The sequence below is a fragment of the Eutrigla gurnardus genome (assembly GCF_963514095.1).
Source record: "Eutrigla gurnardus genome assembly, chromosome: 1".
Classification (NCBI taxonomy): Eukaryota; Metazoa; Chordata; class Actinopteri; order Perciformes; family Triglidae; genus Eutrigla; species Eutrigla gurnardus.
Genome location: NC_139915.1, coordinates 24,897,666 through 24,920,496, shown reverse-complemented (window position 1 = coordinate 24,920,496; position 22,831 = coordinate 24,897,666). Strand labels below are relative to the sequence as shown.

Here is a 22,831-nt window from a genome sequence, read left to right as displayed (position 1 = left end):
AAATACACCCGTTGCATGCAGGGAGACTTTCCAGTTATGAAAAATTGTCCCCAAGATTGGATCTGTTAGAAGGTTGTTAAAGGATCATTATTCTGAGGCAAAAATGAGATGTCTGTCTCCTTTCCCTCCCCTTTCTCAGCTCTACCAAATTGTCACTGAGTCCGTGCTCTGTGGAATATAACATGTACTGTACTATAACAATAACGCACATGCAAATTCAAACACTGTTTGCATACGCGGCATTCCACAACAGCGCATTACATGGAGGATGATGGATTGCTGACCACTTCCTTTTAATTGATAGGAACACAGAGTGAGGCTGGCAGCATTAGCATCAGCATAAACAAGAGTGCTGTGATTGATGAGGGCACGGAGATGCAACACAAAAGCCTGTTGTTTCTCTCGCCACCCTCATTAGATATGCTGATAGCTGCCTTTTTTTAATTTTCAAACATGGTTCAGAACACGTAACCTATATTAAGTCAACGCCAATGAAGCGGTTTCATGAATGCAACGAATGAAATAACATGGTTGTAAGCATTTTTGATATCGAGGCTGTATTTTATTAATACTAATCATGTGGGAAATAAACACTTCAGTTACCGCCACTTACACGGCAAAACAAATATTAGAATGGAAATGAAACTGAGAATAAAACAACTATGAGTGCAACTGGAAATACTATGATTAGTACAGTGCAATCTCTTGCTCTGCTGACTACTATTGCTGTCTATTACTATCATCACCACAGCCTCCACCATCACTACTGCTGTTTACCACAAACACAGGCATCCTTATGTACACAGTTTTACATATACATGCAGGGAAACCACACGCCGAGTGGGTGAAGGCAGCTGCCGAGTCATCGCAAACAGATGGAGTGAGAAGAGCGTGATCCAGGTGAGAGAATAGATGCATATGTCCCATGGTGCTGATGGTAGCTGCCCAGACACATTTGATGTAGCACTATATATGGAGGCAGCTGTTGTTTGGTGCAAGCGCTGCTAATGATGATGAATGTTTGGCACGAAGGGCAACCGACGTAAGAAAAAGCAAAATTATTTACCCATAATGATTTTTCTGATGCCGTTTTCCTGTCTGAACCTCGACACATGTCCCCATCTACCTCAAATCTCTTTTGCTTTTGAGTTTCACGGCTATGCACTAAATTAAACCCTTTATTAATTCAATTGTTGAATTACTTTTTGGGTCGGTTCCCCATAATTCAATGATTAAGTTAAATTGTACAAGTTAATTTCTACAGCAGTTATTTAATGATTAGCAACGCAGTTTTATACATGTTTTAATATTTTATACTACTCTGTACATTAATCTGCACTTAACTGCTTTTCACACTTCTGGCTGGACGTTAAACTGCTTACTAATCTAATCTTTTGTTGTAGTGCAGACAAAAATGATGAACAGCTCTCCAATTAAATAATTTACTATCATGTTTAATGCACTAATAAATCATGTAACTCATTAAACTTCTCATTTTATAAAATATGTGATGGATATGCTGCTTGTGTCATCTTTCTCAAGAAGTAGCGTAAATGTAATTAATTGACTGCACGGTTTGTATTATATTTAACAGATATAGCGTGTTAATAGCCACACGCTGCATCCTCCTGTTGATGAGTACCAACGTTTATCAGCTAAATCAATCCATGAATATCGTGGTGTAATTTTTAATCATCCCACATGACGGTAGATTCTGGGAGCAGGCTGTGGGCAGGGGGTTAGATTTCTCACTATAAATGCCTTGACCAAAATGTCATGCTCATGCATGCTGTCATGGTGGATGAAGCACATGTGGAGAATGAGAAGTAGGCTTGGGAGTGGACCACTGGGAACACCCTTCCATCATCTGTCTAAACAGGCCTGGAGGGCTCAGATCACAAAAAACACTCTAACTCTGCTCCCCTACCAAGACGTGGGTTTGTGCAGGATTACATATTTTTTGTGTAATAGTTTAAGCAAATCCACTCTGGGTATTGATATCACACAAGGCTCATTCAGAATGTTGAGGACCTGTCACCGTTGCCTGCAAGCCTCATTGTGCACTCAATAATGGCCCATTAAATATATTCTTCCTTCTTTTCTTATCTCTGAGAGACCAGTCCTTGGCCAAGGTAATGGGTCAGTGAGTCGGAGGCTGATTAGTTAATTTACCTTATTTAAATATTTTTGTATAGATTTACTGGGTGGAAATGAGCGGCACATCACTCCTTCCTCTGGACCCACAGGGCAGCCACATGGCTGACTTCCATCAAAGCACCTTAGCATTTTATTGACGTATCGCTTTGTTTCTCCCTAACTGCAGCACGCAGCCACTTAGGCGGACAGTCATACATCTCGACAATGCAAGATGCCAATATTAATAGAGATCTTCCTCCTTGTGATAAATAAAAACAGTTAGTGTGGCATAGCTCCTTGCACCGAAAGTCATTTGACTTCACACCTTAAAATAAAAATCTTCTTTGTCTTTCAACTCTCTGTAAAATGCCTCAGCTCTTGTCTCATAAATTAATCTCCATCCACGCTAAAAGCAACATTTACTGGGTCGGCGGTTATGTTGTAGGCATCAGGCACGACGGGAGGAAGCCCTCGGAGCTCAGTCATTAATGCACTGCCTTGAATCTGATTTAGCAGGATGACTAATCTCATTCGAGTCATTGGTTCGACAACAGGAGAAAACTCCAATGAGGAGAATATCCAGCCACAGTCGTATTTTTATCCCGGTGGAAAGTGACAAGAGGAAGCTGACAAGAGGGAGACGGGGGAGACGCCATAAGGATGGCCTGCTCTGTGCGTGATGGATAAATGCTCACCATGTTGAATGCCATTACGCATGACTATATAGCCACCACAACCGAAACCTTTGTAAACAACATTCTGCCAACATGGCAGTTGTAAAAAAAAAAAAAAATTAAAGTGGAAATGAGAGCAATCAGCTAATTAATGACAGCTGTGATTAAAAAAGGACATTGATGATGGAGATAAATGGGCTGGTGGGGGAATGGGGCATTGACTCAGTTATGCAAAAGGATACTGATGGTGTTAATGGTGCACCAATTACAGTCTTTGAGGAGGTGAAGATGATATGATTGCAGTTTTCTTTCACTTTTTTTTGCTGAAATATCTAAAGAGCATTTTAAGATCTGGATTTAAATGAATAATTATAATAAGTTGTGAGGACCTGCTGACACAATAGACTTTACATTCATTTGTGAACAGGCTGTTTACTGTCAACATAAATGTTACATCCCATACTTCAGAGTGACTCAGGAAGAACTGAGTTACATTTTACGTGGACTATTGAACAAGCCTGACTCGACTGCCGATCTCACAGTCTAACCAGCTTAGTGACGGGAAGATGCGGTGATTAAACAACGGATCATTCATTAATAACAGGGCTACTTCAAAATCAAAGAATAGGCCCACATTTATTAATCAGGGCACTCTCATGAGAAAGTGGCGCCATCAAAGTACTAGATGCATTTTGAATTTAATAGCGATAATCTAAAAACAGCTGGGGAAGCGCATAGAAACAGCTGTTTGCGGTGCTATAACAGCTGTTTGCTGCTTGCGTCTCTCTCTCTCTCTCTCTCTCCCACTGAGAGCCCATTCGCTTCCCTTTTGTTCCCCCTTCTGTCTGTGGATTGCTACAATGTGGAAAATAGAATTAGGACCATGAAGTCTATTTACATCCACGGGGAACAAACAGCATAAGAAATGGTGTGTCAGTACTAGACTGCACCCGTACCACACACACCCAGCTCCGTCCATTATTCTGAAACAACTAAGCAATACTCACGTGCATCTCGACCAATAATGTTGTTGATTTTACAACTTAAACAGAGGGAGATCAACAACCAAGAAAAAAAGACACCCTTAATACATAATAAGAATAAGACAGTAATCATGTACAATATGTTTTAAACAGTACCAATATACTTAAATCCAATGGAGGAATAAGTAATCATGTCTGTTTTTAAATATCAATAACAGTATGGTTTACAAGTAAATATCCTGCATTTATTATTACCGTATTATTATTTAAGTATAAGCATTAAAATAAAGTAGACATTTAGAATGCCTCATATCAAAATCATATCCTTATTGATGCATTAATAAATGTTTTGAATTAACGTTGCAGCTGGTGTTTTAATCATTCGGGTAACACTTTAGATTAGGGAACACATTAACCATGAACTAGTTTCTTATAAGCTTATTCTTATTAAGTGGTTTACAACAACTCCCTAACTATTGATTAACTATCAATAAGCAGTGATTAGGAAATTATTGATGGACAACTCCCACAGTAGTTAATGGCCTAGTAGTTGCAGAATATGATCATGCAGAATAAGGCATTAGTAAGTGATTTATAATGGCTTAAAAACAGCCAATATGCTACTAATATGCATGCTCATAAGAAACTAGTTCATGGTTAATATGTGTTCCCTAATCTAAAGTGTTACCATCATTTGATATACTGCTGGATAGATTTGAAGATATAGCTATATTCATATTCAAAAAGATAACATCATGGAGGTGCAGTATCTCCGACAATAATTCATAAAATAATGTAGGTCTTCTTTGATTGTCTTCTTGGAAGTCCCACCGGAGCACTTTTGGGGGTCAAGCATCATGCTCAAGGACACTTCAACGATTGGTGGTTATGTGCCAACCTAAACAACCCAAACTGGCACAGTGTGCCCTCCTAGGACATGCAATTATACTCCATGTCAACAAAGCATGCACACACAGGAAAACACACTCAACATACATACATACATACATACATACATACAATATATTAGAATTAATTGACACTTCATTCATTGCAATGCACTCAATGAAATATTTGCCAAATATGTACGTGCAGATGTCAGATTATGATCTCCCTTGACCTGTCAAGCAGTTTCATTGAAAAAAGGATGGAGGCAGCAGTAGATTTTGCACCTTTATATCTTCCTGTTTTTTTGTGATTTCACTTATAAAATACTGATGTTGTGGCTGAGGATGATACCACGCATGGGAGTTAGTTATAGTCCTCGACGGATTATGAAACAGATTTACGACGTGACCGGGTTATTGCTGTGCATGTCCAGGTCACACTGGAATTTTTTGAGTGAGAATGTGAATTAAATGATGAGCGTAGTCACCTTTTTTCTGAAAGGTTTTTATTTGGTCTCTATGGTAAATATGCTATAAGATTTTATGAATCTTTTTTTAACAACTTGACAACAGACAAGACAGTCTCTTGTCCATTGCTGAAATGTTTGGCGACCCCCTTTAGACACTTCACCTGCAATACATTTTCCCTGATTTTGGCATGAATTACTTCTCATCTCTTCAATATATTTGACATTGTTTTGTTTTTTCCTTTTTCTTCTTCTGAATTCCTAAAATCCCTTATTCTCCGCAGAGTACTCGAGAAGAGATACTAATTTTAAATTTCCTCTCCACAGTATCACTCTACGAGGCATTAAACCACGCAGTACAGATCACTGAGCTGTATTCAACACTTCCCGGAAGAAGTGTCCTCTGTGTGACTTCTTGGGGAAGGAATGAAACTCAAACAATAACACTCCAAATGAATTTGTGCAGGACTATTTATAGCTTGTGGATACTTGTGAAATGTGAGTTAAATAAATCAGCTTTGCCTTTGGGAGGACATCACGGGTCTGGGACTGGCACATGTGCATTTATCTTTGTTAAAGCAAAAAAAAAAAACACAATAGAACACTTGTTGGACAGCATAGTATAAATATAAAAATCTCCCAAGCCAACATGTTCTAATTCCAAACACATTAAGCCCTAAGGCAAACCTCTCCTATGCACACTTAACAACTTGCTTAGATTGAAGAAAAGATAGTGGTTTGGGTTCAAAATAAAAATGTTATGGAACATTACGTGACTTCAGATAAGCTGACTTTTGATTTCATTTATCTTCCCCGACCTCTGCGACCTTTGACGCCATCTGACTTCCTCGTAATTTGAACCACACTACTGACCATGAAGCGATGAATAGACCAATCTTAGGTCCGTGTGAAGTGTTCCCCGAAATATTCAAATAGTGATGAGATACATATACATTGTCTGAAGTGTAGCTGTCAATTGGAAAAGTCAAAAAGTCAGTCAGGTGGTGAGATCTTGGCGACAAGTTATTCTGCGCTGACAGATGACATTTCTGTGAGGTTGCATCTGGAGTACTCTGGCGCTGAGGCAAAGCTGGCCTTTCACTTTGTCTGCCTAACTAGCATTCATCAGCAAACCTCTCTCTCTCTCTCTTTCTCACACACACACACACACACACACACACACACACACACACACACACACACACACACACACACACACACACACACACACACACACACACACACACACACACACACGTAAGTGGCAGCTGGCTCTGTGCGTGCAATGTTCTCTCTCTTTCTCGTATTGTTTCAGTGGTTTTTAGATGCTGTAGTCATCACTGGCCTGCAAAGTCTTTGCAAGCTTTTTTTCAATGTCATGAATATGAATTATTGCTCTTCTCATCTTACCATCGTCCTTTCCTTCTAAAAAAGACAACGAGTCTGCTGTTGTGGTTGATTACCACATAACAATATCGAAAGTCTATAAGTTAGTTCAGCCGGCTATACTGTTTTTTTCTGTCAAATTTTTCCCTCCCTTTTAGTTCCTTCTGTCATTTCCTCCTCTTTCCCCTCCTTCCTTTGTTGCCTGATTGCACTGGCTGAACATGTGACAGCTCACTGTCTGCCCTATTCAAATGAGGGCTGGCCTCTACTGCATGTATCCCTGCCTTCATTTTGGGCTCAGAAGTGCAGCAGCAGGCATGCATGGAGGTACAAGGTGGCAAAGGGATTCTCCCCCAGTGATTCAATTGAACTTTTCCCTCTCTTTGAAAATGGCATCACAGAGGCCTTGCATGATTAATGTCTCCACACTTATATACAGTGTTCTACACAGAGTGCCAGCTGAATATTTGAAAACCGGAAGCCTTTCAGAATAGCTGTGGGCAGGCCTGGGAATACTGTGGTTTAATTAGCAATCAGCCTGCTATTCAACCTTGCCAATTGTCCATGTAATGCAATGCACTCAGGTGAACACACCCACCAACTCATTGACATGAATTTGACAACATTGTGCAGACAGGTAGAATGGATATCGATACAGTATTGTAATTATGTAAATGTGAAATTAGAGCAAAAGTAGTCCACACAACTGAGCCAAGGATCTAGTTTCTGAACATGTTCTTGATTACATTAATTGTTCCATGATCATTTTAAAGTTTTTTTGTCCATTAGAACCAAGATTACGTGTATTTGTGTGTCTTGCGTAAATAAATAAAAAAAGATCCAATCAGTGATGCAACAAAGAGAGGCATAACATGCATAAGTCCGTTTGCTGTCACAAAAAATATGACACAACAAACGTGGAAGTGACCAGGGAAAAGACGCAAGACTACGCACAAGACAGGAGATCTTTCTTCCAAAAATTTAGAAGCTAGCGATCCAAGTTGTTTGTGCACTGATTTTCAGTGGAGACCAAGGAAGAAAAAGAAAATAATACAGAGGAGAGAATGGTTGGGGAGACATGGGCAACAAGACATTGTCTGTTCTGCAAAGAGAGTCGGAGGTTAATAAATAAATAATTATGACTGCTTCTCTCGTCTCATATCTTGCACTCTGTTTGGTTTTCGGTCGTTGCTGCTGTCATAGCCGGTCAAAGAAAATTCATATTTGAGGGTTTGGAGTTGCAGAAAGGTCCAGATGTTTAACCCGCTAGATGCCTCTGCAACGCAAAGGCGTCTTGAAAATGCACAGATAGCAATCGTCACTCACGGCAGCAAGCACCAATTCACTTATGATCTCGGGCTTTTCTTCAAAAACTCACAAAAATTGAATTCTAAGTGGAATAGCGAGAATTATACAGCACAGATTACTAACAATTAACAGCACCAAAATAACTTTTTATTTCATTCCTTGATACTTGTAATTAATTCATTAATTAAATTATATATATTGGGTTAAATACATCTAATCACAATTTACTGGGTAATACATGAGATGTAAGGACTGCTTACTTTAAGTGCACAACTCATCTGCTAAATGGCCTCTGGGCCTGGAGGTGCACAAACTGACTTGGAACATGTTGTTCGTAAAATGTTCCTTTGATCCCGACATCAAAAACAGTGTGAACTGCAGCAAAGCAATATCAAATCTGTATTATGACCATGCATGCTTCTCCTCCAACACCAACCCTGAACTAAAGCCTCCACCTTGAACTGCCCAAAGAAATACCAGCTTGTAGGAGGGTTTAATTATCTTTAGGGAGGATACGTGGAATGACAAATATCAGATTGTTATGAAGCACCGAGCCTCCAGGACGTAGTCCTACTCGTGGGTTGCGTTTATGAAATTATTCAGGGTTTTCTCATACTTTGTGACCGACCAACATAGAAGCCCTAACAACCCCGCGCTATCCTCTAGTGGAGTGTCTTCTTGTTGACTCCATGCCGAGACTCTGATGCTTCACTTTGCACCTTTCGCCTCGGAGACTGAACAACAAGATTCGTCAAGTGAGAGCAATGGGAACTTGTCTAATTATTGCCACAATTATAATCATGCTTGTGTCGCAGCAATGCCTCTCTGGGCTCTGTGGTCCCGTTGCTAGCTGGGTGGGCACACAGAGGGGAAAAATGCTAATCAACATCCGGCCTCATCAACTTATTGGTGACTGGGGTACAGCAGAAGAGCCTCTTTACTCCTTTCAAGGGTGGGATGTAATCAGAAGCAGCATCGAGCCATATTTCCTTCCCAGGGGAAAGGGGGAAGGTACAGCGCTCTGCAAACATACTTGCAGTAACTCCCCAGCATGGGTATGCCATTTGGATTCTAATTGGATTTAAGAAGTGAAGCCCTATGTGTTTTCAATAGGCTCATCAAATAGCATGATTGTATGGTTGGCAATCATTGAGATTTCCTTGGTATCTTTTCTCTGAATCTCACACTCTCTCTCTATGTGAATCCACTTGTCGACACCCAGGGAATCCAACTCAAAATAGCCCACATCATACAGGAAAGCAACATTCAGCCCAACAACACTTTCTACACACTTTCCTACCTCTTCCCATTGGTGGATGTAGCGAATGAGTCTGGAGAGGCGCAGGAGTCGTAACAAGCTGAGGATCTTTGTGAAGCGGACAATCCGCAAGGCGCGCGCCGTCTTGTAGAAGTCCGAGTCAATGCGCGTCTCCACGATGAGAAAGATGTAGTCCACGGGGATGGAGGAGATGAAGTCCACCACAAACCAACTCCGCAAGTACTTGATCTTGATCTGTTGCGGATCCAGGATGATCTCCGTGTTGTCCTCCTTGACGATACCCGTCCTGAAATTGAGGACCAGGTCCATGAGGAAGAAGGTATCGGAGACCACGTTGAACACGATCCAGGGGGGCGTGTGCTCATCCTTGAAGAACGTGATGCCCACAGGGATGATGATGAGGTTGCCCACCATCAGCAGCAACATGGTCAAGTCCCAGTAAAACCTTATCGGAAAAGAAAATGGAGAAAGACAGAGATGGGACGGTGAAAGAGAATCAGAACATAGTCAAATGAACATCCTGTCCAGTTAGAGTGCAACACTAACCTTTTGTGTGCTTTAAAAACTCATTCCATATCGACTGCATGATGTATGATAGACACACTGTATGTTCATTCTTTTGCGTCATGCAACAGCTTGCAATTTTCCCATGCCCTTAAAATGCCCTTAAAATTCAATAGGACAGCAACATTTAATTATGTTTTACCTCTTGCCCGATCAGGCAAGTGAGTCGCTAGATTTACTAGCCCGATGTGGCATTAAATTGGGCAGTCCTTATTGTTTAGCTATGGTATGCTGGCTCACCGTCATAGCTTACTTAGCCATCAGGATAGAAGGAGTCATTCATGTTAATTGTAACACCTGTGCTTTTCCTAATATGACAAGTTAAATGTCTACTGATAAAAAGGTCTATGCAATAAAGAAGTGTGTCACACTGAGATCATAGACATGATTCATAATTCATTTTGTATATTTACATTCCCATTGTTTGCTTTAGGCTGTGTACAGACTGTACATGTCCGTTGAAAGACCATTGATGGACAAGAGAAGGCGTGTCTGGTGCATGGGGGAGTTGAATTAGCGTGATCTGATTGGCTGACGAATCCGTCGGCGCCTGAAAAGTTTAATTTTTCTCAACTTTTCCGACGCAAGAGATGCAATGGAGCGGACCCATGCATGCAAATTTGCTCATGCAAAGTCAATGAGATCCATCAACGGACGTATACAGTGTGAATTGCGGCCCTACTGTTCAAATCTTTATATTACTTAACAGGATCACCAACCCACATGTACACTGCAACTGCTTGGCAGATATTGCAGAAGTATAAACAGTATATTACCTAACCACAATTCACTGATCCAATTTGTAAGTAATCACAAATCTAATTATATTAGGTACCTTTGGGTGTTGCATTTTACATTTCGTTGTTAGGCATTTGTGGTGGAAGCAAGCATATGAACACAGAGTGTAGTAATAGCCTAATAGCCTGTACATATGGAACCTCCCTAACATACCAGACAGCAGCTTGACATGAACACTATTTGTGGTTGTACTGTAAATCATAACGCAAAGGTCAATGAGGGTTAACCATTAATTACATACTGCACTGTGACCTCATCCATCTTTCAGGCCTGAGAGTTTGGGTATGAATTGCACTCTCTGGTGGCTTGATAATTGAATCCAAATTGGCTGTTTTGTAGTTGAGGGTGATATATCTTGGATACACCATAGATCGTACCATGAGGGGGGTTCTGCATGGTGGACTGGCCTAGTGAGCTTGGAGGATTTACCCACCCACCTTTAGCTGGGCCACAACGTTCTGCTAATTCGCAAAACCGATTTCAAGAGCCATGCAATAGGAAACAAGAAAGAAAGGATGCTATATTCATAACAGGGTAGGATAAGCAATTTTATTGCAAGCTGGCAAGTCTACAACTAATTACTGCTCTTTCAGTGCCTTGTTGCAGCTGATGTCTATTGATTTCATGGTTTATTCACAGTGTGTTGAAGTAAATAGCTCATGGCTCAACAATGAACTGTTGCTGGACAGGATGACAGGAACTGATTTAAAAAAGTCTCTTGGCCCTTGTCAGGACATATACCGTCTGCCTCACCAAAGCAAAAACACACAGATAAAATAAATAACCTGCAGAGTGTCTCCCATTTCTTTCCTCATGAGATTAAGAGTCTTGTGTTTTGTTCTTTGCTTCCCTGTGTTTCCTTTGTTGGAAGGTTGTACAGTTCATCATTGTGTTGATGATTTGTTAGTAGCCTTTTATCTTTAAAGTCCTTTGCTACATACTTCACAACAACTCCAGGTAGTTTTACCGTTATGCTGTACCTTCATATTCCCATTGCTGCTGCTACAATCACCGATGTCCCACGTTGTTATAAAATAAACGTAATAATTTAAATGGTGCAGACTTGGTCACAGCAAATAATTTGGGATTTTTGCTAAATATAGCTGCAAGCTTGACAAAACATCATTACTGATGCATTATGGAGACAAAACAAAAGACATCAGTGACAGCCAGCAATGTTATCCATGTTTCCATTTGCCATGAAATGCATTTGGATACAAGAGGTCTCTTTGCCTGTAAGGCATACATCTGTGGACTTTACATCCCTTAATAATTACTGTAAAATATGGCAAAACTACCCAGGCTGTTATGTGGGAGACATTTGAGTTGTAATGTGCCCAGTTGGCAGTTAACAAGAGCATTTTACACTTATACATGCATATAGAATACTGTACAGTATACACACACATATCTCGTTTCATGTCTATTGCACACACAGAAACATGGACACACACACACAAACAGAGAAAATGGTGACAGTAATTGGAATCTTCAAGTGTAGTTATATTTAGACCGAACTTGCCCCCACTGTGTTTGCTCATGTTAAGACCGAAAGCCCAACAGGACAAGAACAACTTCAAACGAAGAAACACAAACATAGATTATTACATTTGTTCTTCATATTGCCATGTTCCTTAATATTATAAATGCTAGAAAGCATGTGCATTTGTCACATTCCCCAAACTACACAGCTTACTAATAGGATGTGCTCCCAGTTTATTTCAGTAACTGACACAAATATTTGCCTTTGTTTTGCTATTTGTGTCAACTGTGATGACTTAACCGTCAACCTACTCAGCAGAAAACATGGCATATTGTTTTGCAAACCACAGATTTAATGTCAAAGTTTCCTCCCACTCGCCCTTTGTGGACTTTCTCGCCTCTTATACTCGTAATTACAACATGTGACTTATAATAACGGTCACCCAATTTACTATGTCACTAATACTGTATGTCATTTGCTATGACAATAATTTGCACTCTGAGTTCAACAACTGGATAGTGCTTGAAAGAACAATACAAGCCACAAAGGTGAAGTCTGACAAATATATCTGGCTTCATTTAAATTATGCTGTATGAATGAGTGAAAGAAATAGAAAAACAAGTACCAGAGGTGAGCTTCTCAACATCTTTGCAGAAGATGTGCCACATGTACAGCTATGTGCTGCAGCAGGCTTGTTTTTTTTTTTTTGTGTTTACTACTGGAGCACTTGGCATATGACAGAATACAATCATCAACTTTCTTTGGAAAAGGAAGTGTGGGGGTTAAGTGTCCACGGCTGACCACCCAGCCAGACCTGCTGGACCAAATGCCACTGGAAGTGGAGTCAACTGCCCATGAAAAGAAGAGAAAATGCAAATGTAACACACTTCTGCATTGGCTTCACTTTTCAGAAGCAGACACTGCACCTGAATTACAAAAAAATGATCCTTGAAAGAACAACAAGAAATAATTCTGGCAGAATGTAGCTACTGCTGCCACCTGTGTGATTAAACCTTGCTTGTTAGAGGATGGTGAGGACTGGTGCATCTTTTAAATAAGAAGTTAAATGCACAACATGTTCCAACACAAAAGAAAAAGAAAAAGAAAAGCATCATTCATCAGAGCATGGTACCTTCTTGTGGATTATTTCTAGAAAATCAATCAATCTACTAGTGGAAGACATCCTATGACCATTAGTCAGATAGAGTTTGAGGGCACCCCTTCTGCAAAATTGTGATCTACAATGTTTTAGTATGAAGAAAATCACTCAGAATGCATCATTTTCTGTGTAGGAACCCTCGTGGGTTCTAAGTGTTTTTGTGTGCACATGTAGTGTTGCATGCACATGTTTGCGTGTATGTGTGTTCATGCATGTAGAGTCAATGCTCATGATTTCTCCTTTTCACCCTTGTGGTTGCCTCCTAATGGAGGTCAGGCCACCTAAACATAGCAGGGATCCATTTACTGTGTTTTATTATTCAATGGGACCCTGACATAGAAGAACATTGTTCTATAAATACAGTGGGCGAGTGCGGGATGTTAGGCGGACATTTCAAAGGCATTAAACAATCCCATATCGCTGTATGCATCCCAAATCCCTGACTCACGTTGTGTATCAGTCTCGAAATAAAATGCAGCGACCTAGCAGTGATGTGAAGGTGATATTCCCAGGTGTTCAAGGAGAGAGAAAGATCTCATTTCAAATGGTTTTATTTTATGTGTTTTAAGTGAAGTCCACAAAAAAAGCCAAACTGATAATATGTAAAACCCCAGATAACTATATAGTGAAAAGTCCAGTTTATTTATTAAATCTATGATAGCAATTCAATATTTATTCTATATTATATTATTATCATTATATTATTATTATATATTCTATGCATGACAACAAAGATGAAAACTACTGATGCCTCAACATTTTCAGCCATTTTTTGTACATTAATCCATCTTTTCACTTGCATTTTGTTGTAAATTTAAAAAAAAGAAATGTAACAATAAAACATGTGATGATAAAAAGATACAATCACAACCTATGGAAAAACACAGCCAGAGCTGTTATATGTATTTGTATGATTATGTGACCACTGGGGAACATCAGAACTGTCTGCAGGACAAGGAAGTAGACAAGAGGAACTTTGAAAAAGAGGCCCAACAAAAGCAGAGAAACACTGGAAACATGGAAAATTGAGAAGTGGCAGAATAGCTCACACCTAACTTGTTGTGTTGCTGTGAGTTCAATGTACTGATGAAGGGAACCCTGACATCTTGCTGTCTGTAGGGACAGAGCCACAGCCCACTCTGTTCTCCGGTGGGGTAACCAGCGACAGAAGGAACATGTTGTCACCCTCAGAGTGCATCTGACTACACGATAAGCCTCTCTCATTCTCCTCACCCTGCCAACCAGGCTACCTGAAAGGGACTGTGAGAGCCACCACAATCAGAGATGGAGACACACTTACCTTTCAGAAGTAACCTATATTTAAATTGAGGTGGCAGAAGGGATAGACAAATGGGGTTCATAGAGTCCTGCATATACAGGGCATATATAGGGGGTATATTGTTGTATTTGTGCATGCTCGCGTGTGTGCATTTGTTGAGATTTCCTTGTGGAGATGTCTATATGTTGGCTGCCATGTTGGGAGAGTGATGGCATAGCATGCAAGCAGATCATCTGTCATGTCAGGTACAAGTGGCTGACAGCATTTAACAGTGCCTCCCTTTATTCTGCACCACGCTGACTGAATGGGAACAGCAGATGAATGGCGAGTGCTCCCAGACTGTGCTACCACCAACCAATACTGTGTGCCCTGTAAACGTGATTTGGGCTGGTTAAATGATTGCGATGAGATTTCCATGTTAAGATGCCAAACTCTGTAGCAGAAATAAACATGTTTACAGCCTGGTACAAAAAAACTGTATGTGGATGAGTTTTTATATAATTCACTGTTTAAATTCTATTAAGGCTTAAAGTTAGGTATAATTGAGGGCATGATCGCTTTGAGTGACAGGAGGGTGCTGTACTAGGTCACTTGTAGTTTGCTCGGCTGCATCACCCAGGCTTCAGCTCCACTGACGTTCCACCTCTTTGCCCAATTTTGGATCAGCTGGAAGTTAGACTCTGACTCCATCCATATTTTAGAGAGTATTTCGTGTGTGTGTTTGATTTGGTTATCAGGGGCCATGCTCAGAACTGACTTCACTATTATTCCTGATAATTCTGGCATGTTCTTAGTAAAAACATCCCCCTTTCATTTTCGACCACCACATACCTATGAACAGTTCTCACTTCTTCTCTTCAAGGACCTGTTTATATCTATTTTACTCATTAATAGTGACCCTGGGAACTGTGTTGTTGGGGGCAATAGCTCCTGGTAGGATCTCCTGAGGCAGAGTAGTCCCAGGGGATGTGCCAGACCAAGAGTGATTCAGTGTCCCTATATGAATTGTCAGACTGGGGGGGGTAAGCACTCTGAGGGACTCTTGAACCCAACCAACATAGGCAGAGGCAGAGCTTGAAAGGGAACACCCATCCGTTTACCTGGAAGAGGTCGCTAAGGTAGTCAAAAAGCTCCTCAGTGGAAAAAGTGAGTGCCAGTGTTGGAAGAGATTCACTCTGAGATGCTGAAGGCTCTGGACATTGTTGTCTTGGCTGAAATGCCTCTTCAATGTCACATGGAGATCATGGGCAGTGGATCATGGGACTTTGCTCATCCAGTCTTCATGGCCTTTGTTGAATGGGAGAAGGCTTACAACGGTGTCCCCCGTGACCTCCAGGGTCATTACTATGAGCCATTTGGTCCTTTGGCACATCCAATTCATAAGAGGCCTCTGGGTAGACCCAGAACACGCTGGAATCATTATATATCTCGGATGGCCTGGGAACGCCTCGGGGTTCCCCAGGAAGAGCTGTAAAATGTTGCCAGAGAAGGTTGTCTGGAGTAGCTCCTCTCCAGCTCCACTGACAAATGTGAAAGGGGGCTCACAACTGTTCCAGCCTGTATTGACCACTATTATCATTTATGATTAACTGAAAAATAGAACACAGGATCAGTTGTCTATACTTAAAATCCGGGTTATGTTAGCAAATACATTTTAACATAAATATGGTCATACTTTTAAATTTGGAAAAAAGATCACAGGGTAAAAATACAGAACATTGCTTTAACGATGATTCTCGTTTCATTGTTTGAATAGAATTTAAACCATTCAGTAGCGCAACAATCACTGAATTGCTCGTTCCTCTCCACTTCACCTTCACCAATTCAGTGATTCAGAGGTCCGGAACCAGGCTAACGATCTTATGGAAACTGAATACCACCAGAACATGCCCCAGATTCACTCATTGAAATAAGACCAGGCTAAACTTGTGCCCTATAGCTCTGACTAAATTCTGAAATAAAAACTAAATGACCAAAGCCACATTCCAAACTGACCAGATGTGATCAGAAACCCCACAGAGAAGAATGCTCTGAAGTAGCAAGGTATTTTTTATTTATAAGGGGGTTGGGGGGATGGGGTATCAGTATCCCTGTCCTTGTCTCAGTAGCCCAACATAGTCCTTCACAGCTTCCCAGAGCGCAACATGCGACCTACCTACTCAGAGGCACAAACACTGTACAGAGGTAGGCTGCGGTCAGCAAATAATATGCCCCCGTGGGGGGAAAAATAGAGAGAGACAGTAAGTGGCAGAGCTGCACCGTAGAAGACATGGAGAGGACACAACACTCTCCAGCAGGCTCCATCAGCATGCACTTATCCTACTAGCATGTGCCAGTATCTGCACTCCAGGTTTGTGGACTGTCATCCTGCCACTAATTGCATCAGTGTTTTATCATGATGCCTTGTTATCTCCCACAAGGTCCTTACGGTCATGTCAAAGGAGTCCCCTGTCAGCCAGCCACAGCGTGTTGCAGCGGAAACGCTGGCCAGTGCCTACCAACAGAATACATGCTGCTCTGAGAGAGCCATAGAAAAATGGAGCAACAGGCTTTCTCTTAAGACAGATGAAGTGCTAAGATAATGTAATGTCTGTAATACCAGGAGCTGGTCACACATACGTACGCCATATCCTATTGCCCTTGTTCTGGGCTGCACCAGTACGTGGCCATTATCTGCACTACTTCATGTGCTGCAATCAGCAAACCTTGCAGCCTTTTCTATCCATCTCCAAAAGGGTGATCTGAGGTCAAAGAGTGACAAGGTGAAACAAAAACAATAAATAAGGGGAGAGAAAATGTAGAAACAGTGAGAGAAAATTAGTCTCTGTATACCAAATTTGGACAAAAGGACAGACCCAGAGGGGAAGTATATGAGGAGAGATCCATATCAGAACTTGTGGGTCATCACATTTCTTTCCACAATGTTGTTGTGAGCAATATTACACAAATGTAGAGGTGAATAAAACCAAAATTAATACAGCTTAAAATCTGATGGGGGAAAAACAAACCCTCACTAAGAAGACACTCAGATCATGAAATCAAATCAAATTGGAGAGGAGATGCTGTTTAGCTGATTTTCTGCTCTGGTCTGCGTGAGTAAGCAATAGTGGAGGCTTATCTAACTGTTAAACCAAACAGGGCAGGATTTATCATGTTTATTTGTTAGCTCTATAATTTCTCGATTGTACACGCTAAACAGGGTCAGGGTTGGATTTATACACACCGGCTTTGCTGCTGCGCCCCATTCAATCAAATATTGGGTAACGTGGTACAACATTGACTGGTGTGGGCGGAAAAAGAGGACATGCTATCGACTATGGAGATGGTGAAGATAAATCAGGGTCTCCCCACAGCAAAAGGAGAGGGAACAATCTGTCTCTCACCACTGCATGTCTCATAATCTAGCCATTTGTCTGAGTCTTCTAGACACCCAGCATGTGGCAGGGCCAGGCCAAACACATTGATCCAGGGAAGTATTTCTTGTGAATCATGCCAGCCACACAGGGAGCTTTATTCAGCACAGAGGACTCTGGTCCTCCCTGAGTGGAAGCCCCACTGTTTCCAAAGTGTTTTAGCATTCTACACATTGTCACAGAGTGCAACTGGAGAGGTCATCAAAGGAAACGACATTCTCGTGTCATGTCTGATCTGCACAGCTGGCTGGGGCGATAGTAGCAAATACGAGCTAAGCTGAGAAAGCTAAGAGAGACAGCGACGATTGAGATGAAGAAAAATTAAACGTACACCACTCTTAGCACAATGCTATCTCTGTTACATGACACATGATTGCCCACCTGAGTCACCTGCAGGTGGAACTGATTATTGGTTCTGGCACATTCTGCTAATTGGCTCTGAACTAAACAGAACTCGTCTGTGCAGCCGACTTTCTAATGGGGAGCGTCGTACATTAAATGTAAAGTAACATTCATAGTGTTTCTAATATTGTGTCCACCACCTGGACCAGCATATCGGTGCCAGTTTGACGTGTTGGCCATTTCGCTATCTAGGCTGATAAGAAAAAAGCAATCCAATTTCAGAGAGACAGGGGTGTGAGAATCCACCTGGGACACAGGCAGGGCTGGAAAGGTCAACCTGTATGTACTAGATATAACAGAATCCACGTGAGAAGGAACGGACAGGCTGGGGCTGTGGAAGTCAACACCAGGGAAGTTGAGATTTGGATTTTGTACAATACAAACATTATGCATGCATAAAAACATAGGGTCTATTTTTGTTTTTTGGGGGTGGGGTGGGGATATTAAACACTACGCAGTCTCTCGGCATTCTTTTCTCTAGCTATAAGATGACTCTGGGTCAGAATATAGTTTGCACTTAACACTTGTTTATTTGAACCTGCGTGTGGTACAAAAGGATGGGCTTTCATATGTCAGAGCATTTTGTGTCTCAGGTCAAAAACACCGGTGTGTTCAGCTGCCTTAAAATGTGAGTGTTTGTGATTCGGACCCCCATTGCGTTTTAAAAGTTAGCAGACAGAAACAAGCAAACAGGAACAGAAACCAAGAAAAGTAGTTGCAAACATTATCCCACCTGTGTCTGTGTGTGAAAAGCGTGCCTGGATGCTGAATGAAAGACATCAGAGAGAATTAATAGCATACAGGAGGTATTTTAACCCAAGCTATCTTAATTATTTATTCAAAGCATGCTGACAACTTCAGTAAAATACTAATAATGCTGTGCTTTCTTGATTGCTGGAAAACAAGCAATTTCTTCTTTTCAAAGTGTTCATTTTTTATGTGCAATTTATTCTTCAGTCATAACACATGGGAAAGAAGAAAAATGAATACCCAATATCATATTCTTTAGGCTGGTTATCGATTAGGTGATGATGCAGAAGGCTGAATCATTGCAGTACCCGAAAGCAAAGTAAATAATTCCCTGTTGAGGATTACACCTATACATATAAGCTGTGTTGATGTTTATAATTTTTGTCCAGCGCTGATAACATGTAAAAAAAAATGCACACTAAAATGAAATCAAATTATGCAAAATGAGCAATCATAACCAGACCTACTATTTGGAGGGAAAACAATTGGTACTGTGCTACGGGGCAAAAGGAAAAAGAACAGCAAATTCAGTGTTTAATTCCACAGTTAAAATCAGTCGCAGCCCCGAGCACAATTAATATTTGAACTGATCAATGCTCACAAATCCTGCTGCAACTGGTTTCAACCTCTGCATGTGGACAGGTGAAGTTAACAAGGGAGAAGTGTCAGTCTGCTAATTTGTCTAAATTCTAACTCTTCTAATAATGCCATAGCATAGACAGAATGTAAAACTGGGAATGCAGAAACACACATGGCACTTCAAACATGACTCATCTATAGGTGATAATTTGTTAAAAAATAAAAAATAAATACACATTTTCTCCATCATCCACCCTGAAGTGTTGAGATAACTGAAACTGACATATTTACTTCTGGTCAGTGAGAAAATAATCACATCTCTCCAGTGGCAAGGGAGAAAATAAATTGACACTGAAATGTGTTAAAAGAAAAAAAGAAACTCTTGGCTGACTAGTGTTGTGTATCCACCTGGAGAGATTATAAATTGATGTTGCAGCGCAGAGGATGGTGGTGCAGGAAGGACACACAACATTACATCTGTCAGGTGACCAAAATGCATCAAGCATACCAGCTGGGTGACGGCAGGCTTTTCCCATTTTCAAAATGTATATGATGTCCAATCAATCAATATAATCTCACCTCGAGATTACCATCACTCTGCCAAGGTTAAACTCAGCTCTCGTAAAGCTGAATTAAATGACATATCAGGAAGGGGGGTAAAAAAAAAAAAAAAAAGAGGGGGGTAAAAAAAGGCCATTCTCTTAAACTTGTGATCTCATGTCCTGGTTTCACACTCCCACACAAAGTGTGCCTGGCGAGGTCACACGGTAACGCTCAATCATCCTTCCACTATGACAGGCAACCTTCCACCCACCGGCCACGCACATCATCCCTGGGCTCCCTCCATTAAATAAATTGTGCTGTAATAATCTCTTGGCTCCTAATATTCGTGGATGAGCACAGAAGCCTATTTTGATTACCCCACTTTCAGGCCCAGCCAGAACCATCTGTAATCCCCATGTTTTACCCTCACTAAATTAAAAGAGGAATTATTTAATGGAGACCAAAAGGAATAGGGTGTCATTCATCCTATGTAGTGTCAAAACTCTTTTTCTCTCTCTTCTCATGCGTATTAGCACTACAGTCACCTAGAGACAGGGAGACATGGGCCAGGAGGGCACATGCGAATACTGCAGCATGGACTCAATTCATGCATTTCTTGTATGGATCTTGCAATCATCTTCGTTTAAGACATGCTGCACTGAAAAAATGTCAAAAACGATTTAAATGGGGCTCTGAAACGTCTATTCCTCTGCTGCATCTCTAGCACCTCACCTTGGCCTCTGTGTAACTCTCACCCTCACTATGACTCCTGCCACTGCCACCGAAAGGGGAATCACCCTTGCTGCAGTCGTGTATGTTTCTCCATCTCATTTTTCAATAAATCCACAGATGGTAAGCTACAGCCCCCACAGACTCAAACAAATCAATAGCAAAACATACTCTCAAATGAACCGCGATCAACCTGACTCAAATAAGGAGCGATGTTGTTATATCTGATCCCACACGCTCACAGACATATACACACAAACACGGATACACATGCGCACACTCTGGTACAGTAAGAGTACTGGATCTTCAACAGAAATCCTGTTGGTGGCTGCTAATGCTTCATAAGAACTTTAAAGCTATGGTGCACAATATGTGCAGTATTCAAATTATCTCAAAAATCATCATGGCAATAATAACCAAGGGATTTCCCCCCAGATTCCCTGCAAAATATAAGCTCAGTCAAACAACAGCTGTCATTCGCTCCTCCTTCTTATCAAGTACACTCAGCTTTTCCTTACCATTTTAGTCTTTGAGCTATGCAAACATGCAAAGTCAACACAGTTATGCTATTGTGAGAAGCTGTCCAAAGAAAGGTTTCTCCCCCATTTGGAATAATAGAACAGACATAAGAAATGCTATGACTCACTGAAGCAATCGAGGCAATCATTTAGTCAACACTTTGCCTAAAAGTTAGTTCCCTTTAACAATATCACAGCCTTAATGTGCACATCAATGACTACATCTGCTCCACTTTTCTTTAATATATTCGCTGCAAAAAAAAAAAAAACAGTTGTAAGATGTCTTTTCAGGGGATTTATTTTTGCCAATGTCTAGGTAAGTGTCTTCTGGGAAACAGAACTGGATGTGTGGGAGGAATAAAAGGCTGTTGAGAAAGTGGACTTTGCAGAGGCCATGGAAGGATTCGCCTGACTGTTGCAAAGGGATTTAACTGATTGACAGAAACTGCAGGATGGCCGACCCCCCTCTCTGATAGTGTTGGCAACGTGGTTCTAAAGGAAAAAACGGGGGATTAATAGAGCCTTCGGTGAAAAATAAATGTTAAAACGTGTGACACCTTCTTTTCCATCTCTCTAGGGAAATGTGGAAGACTTTCCAACAGATGTGTCCTTTGGGCTCTGAAGCACAAGATAATTAAAAGGCACTTGACGATCAGAGGGCTGCATTCTAATATTGCGCCGCATCATTTGTCTGCATTGATAGAATCCACTCAAAAGGGCCCAATGCAAACAGGTAAGAAAAAATCATTTTCATCATGTACAGATAAAGGATCTGTCGTGCCAAAAGGCTATCATTTTGTCAATCAAGCGCAGAAATATTCCATTATCTTCAAACGGGGCAATGAGCATTGTATGACTTATCAATCTATTTACCACCACAGACATGCGGAATCGATAAGTCTCAGCACAGTTTATGGTACAGCAGCTTTTCAACAGCAATCATAACATCATATTTTTATGACGGTGACAAGAAAGTAGCAGAGCCGATATTAAACAGAATCCAACGAGGGCAGAGGCGGCAGTAATCTCAACACCAATCAATTATATGTATTGTTGAACAATCCGTTCAAACCCCCATATATACAGTATATCATGGTCAGAAATGTTCTTAAGGACAGTAATAATTATCCTTCATTTAAAAAGAGTAATTTCATAGAAACTCCTGCGTCTTTTTTCCAGTGTGAAGATGTTACTCTGGTTAACTGACCACATCTGCTCATTGGGAGATGCTCGTTTCAGAATCGAAGGAGGCTGTGCAGCTTTGGATCTGCAAAATGAGGCTGTAGATTGGATTATGATGCCATTTTTAATCTGCCTTTTCCCCTTGCAAGATATTGCTCCTCCCTTGCTTCTTAGCGTTATACAATACTTGACAAGAGCAGATTTTGCTGAATTCCGCCACAGTGATGACTAGTGATTCCTTGTGACACATTAATTTGAGCTTATAGTGCCAAAGCTTTGATGAAGACATGGGAATAAAACTTTTAGTCACAG

General features: G+C 40.9%; 1 protein-coding gene across 1 annotated transcript in view; it reads right to left on the bottom strand.

The window, feature by feature from the left end:
* Positions 1–22,831, bottom strand: part of hcn4 (hyperpolarization activated cyclic nucleotide-gated potassium channel 4) — a 54,499-nt gene that overhangs the window by 27,514 nt on the left and 4,154 nt on the right. Inside the window, exon 2 of the mRNA XM_084021609.1 lies at positions 9,142–9,565. Coding sequence (XP_083877735.1) covers positions 9,142–9,565 — 424 coding nt within the window. The remainder of the gene's footprint in view (positions 1–9,141; positions 9,566–22,831) is intronic.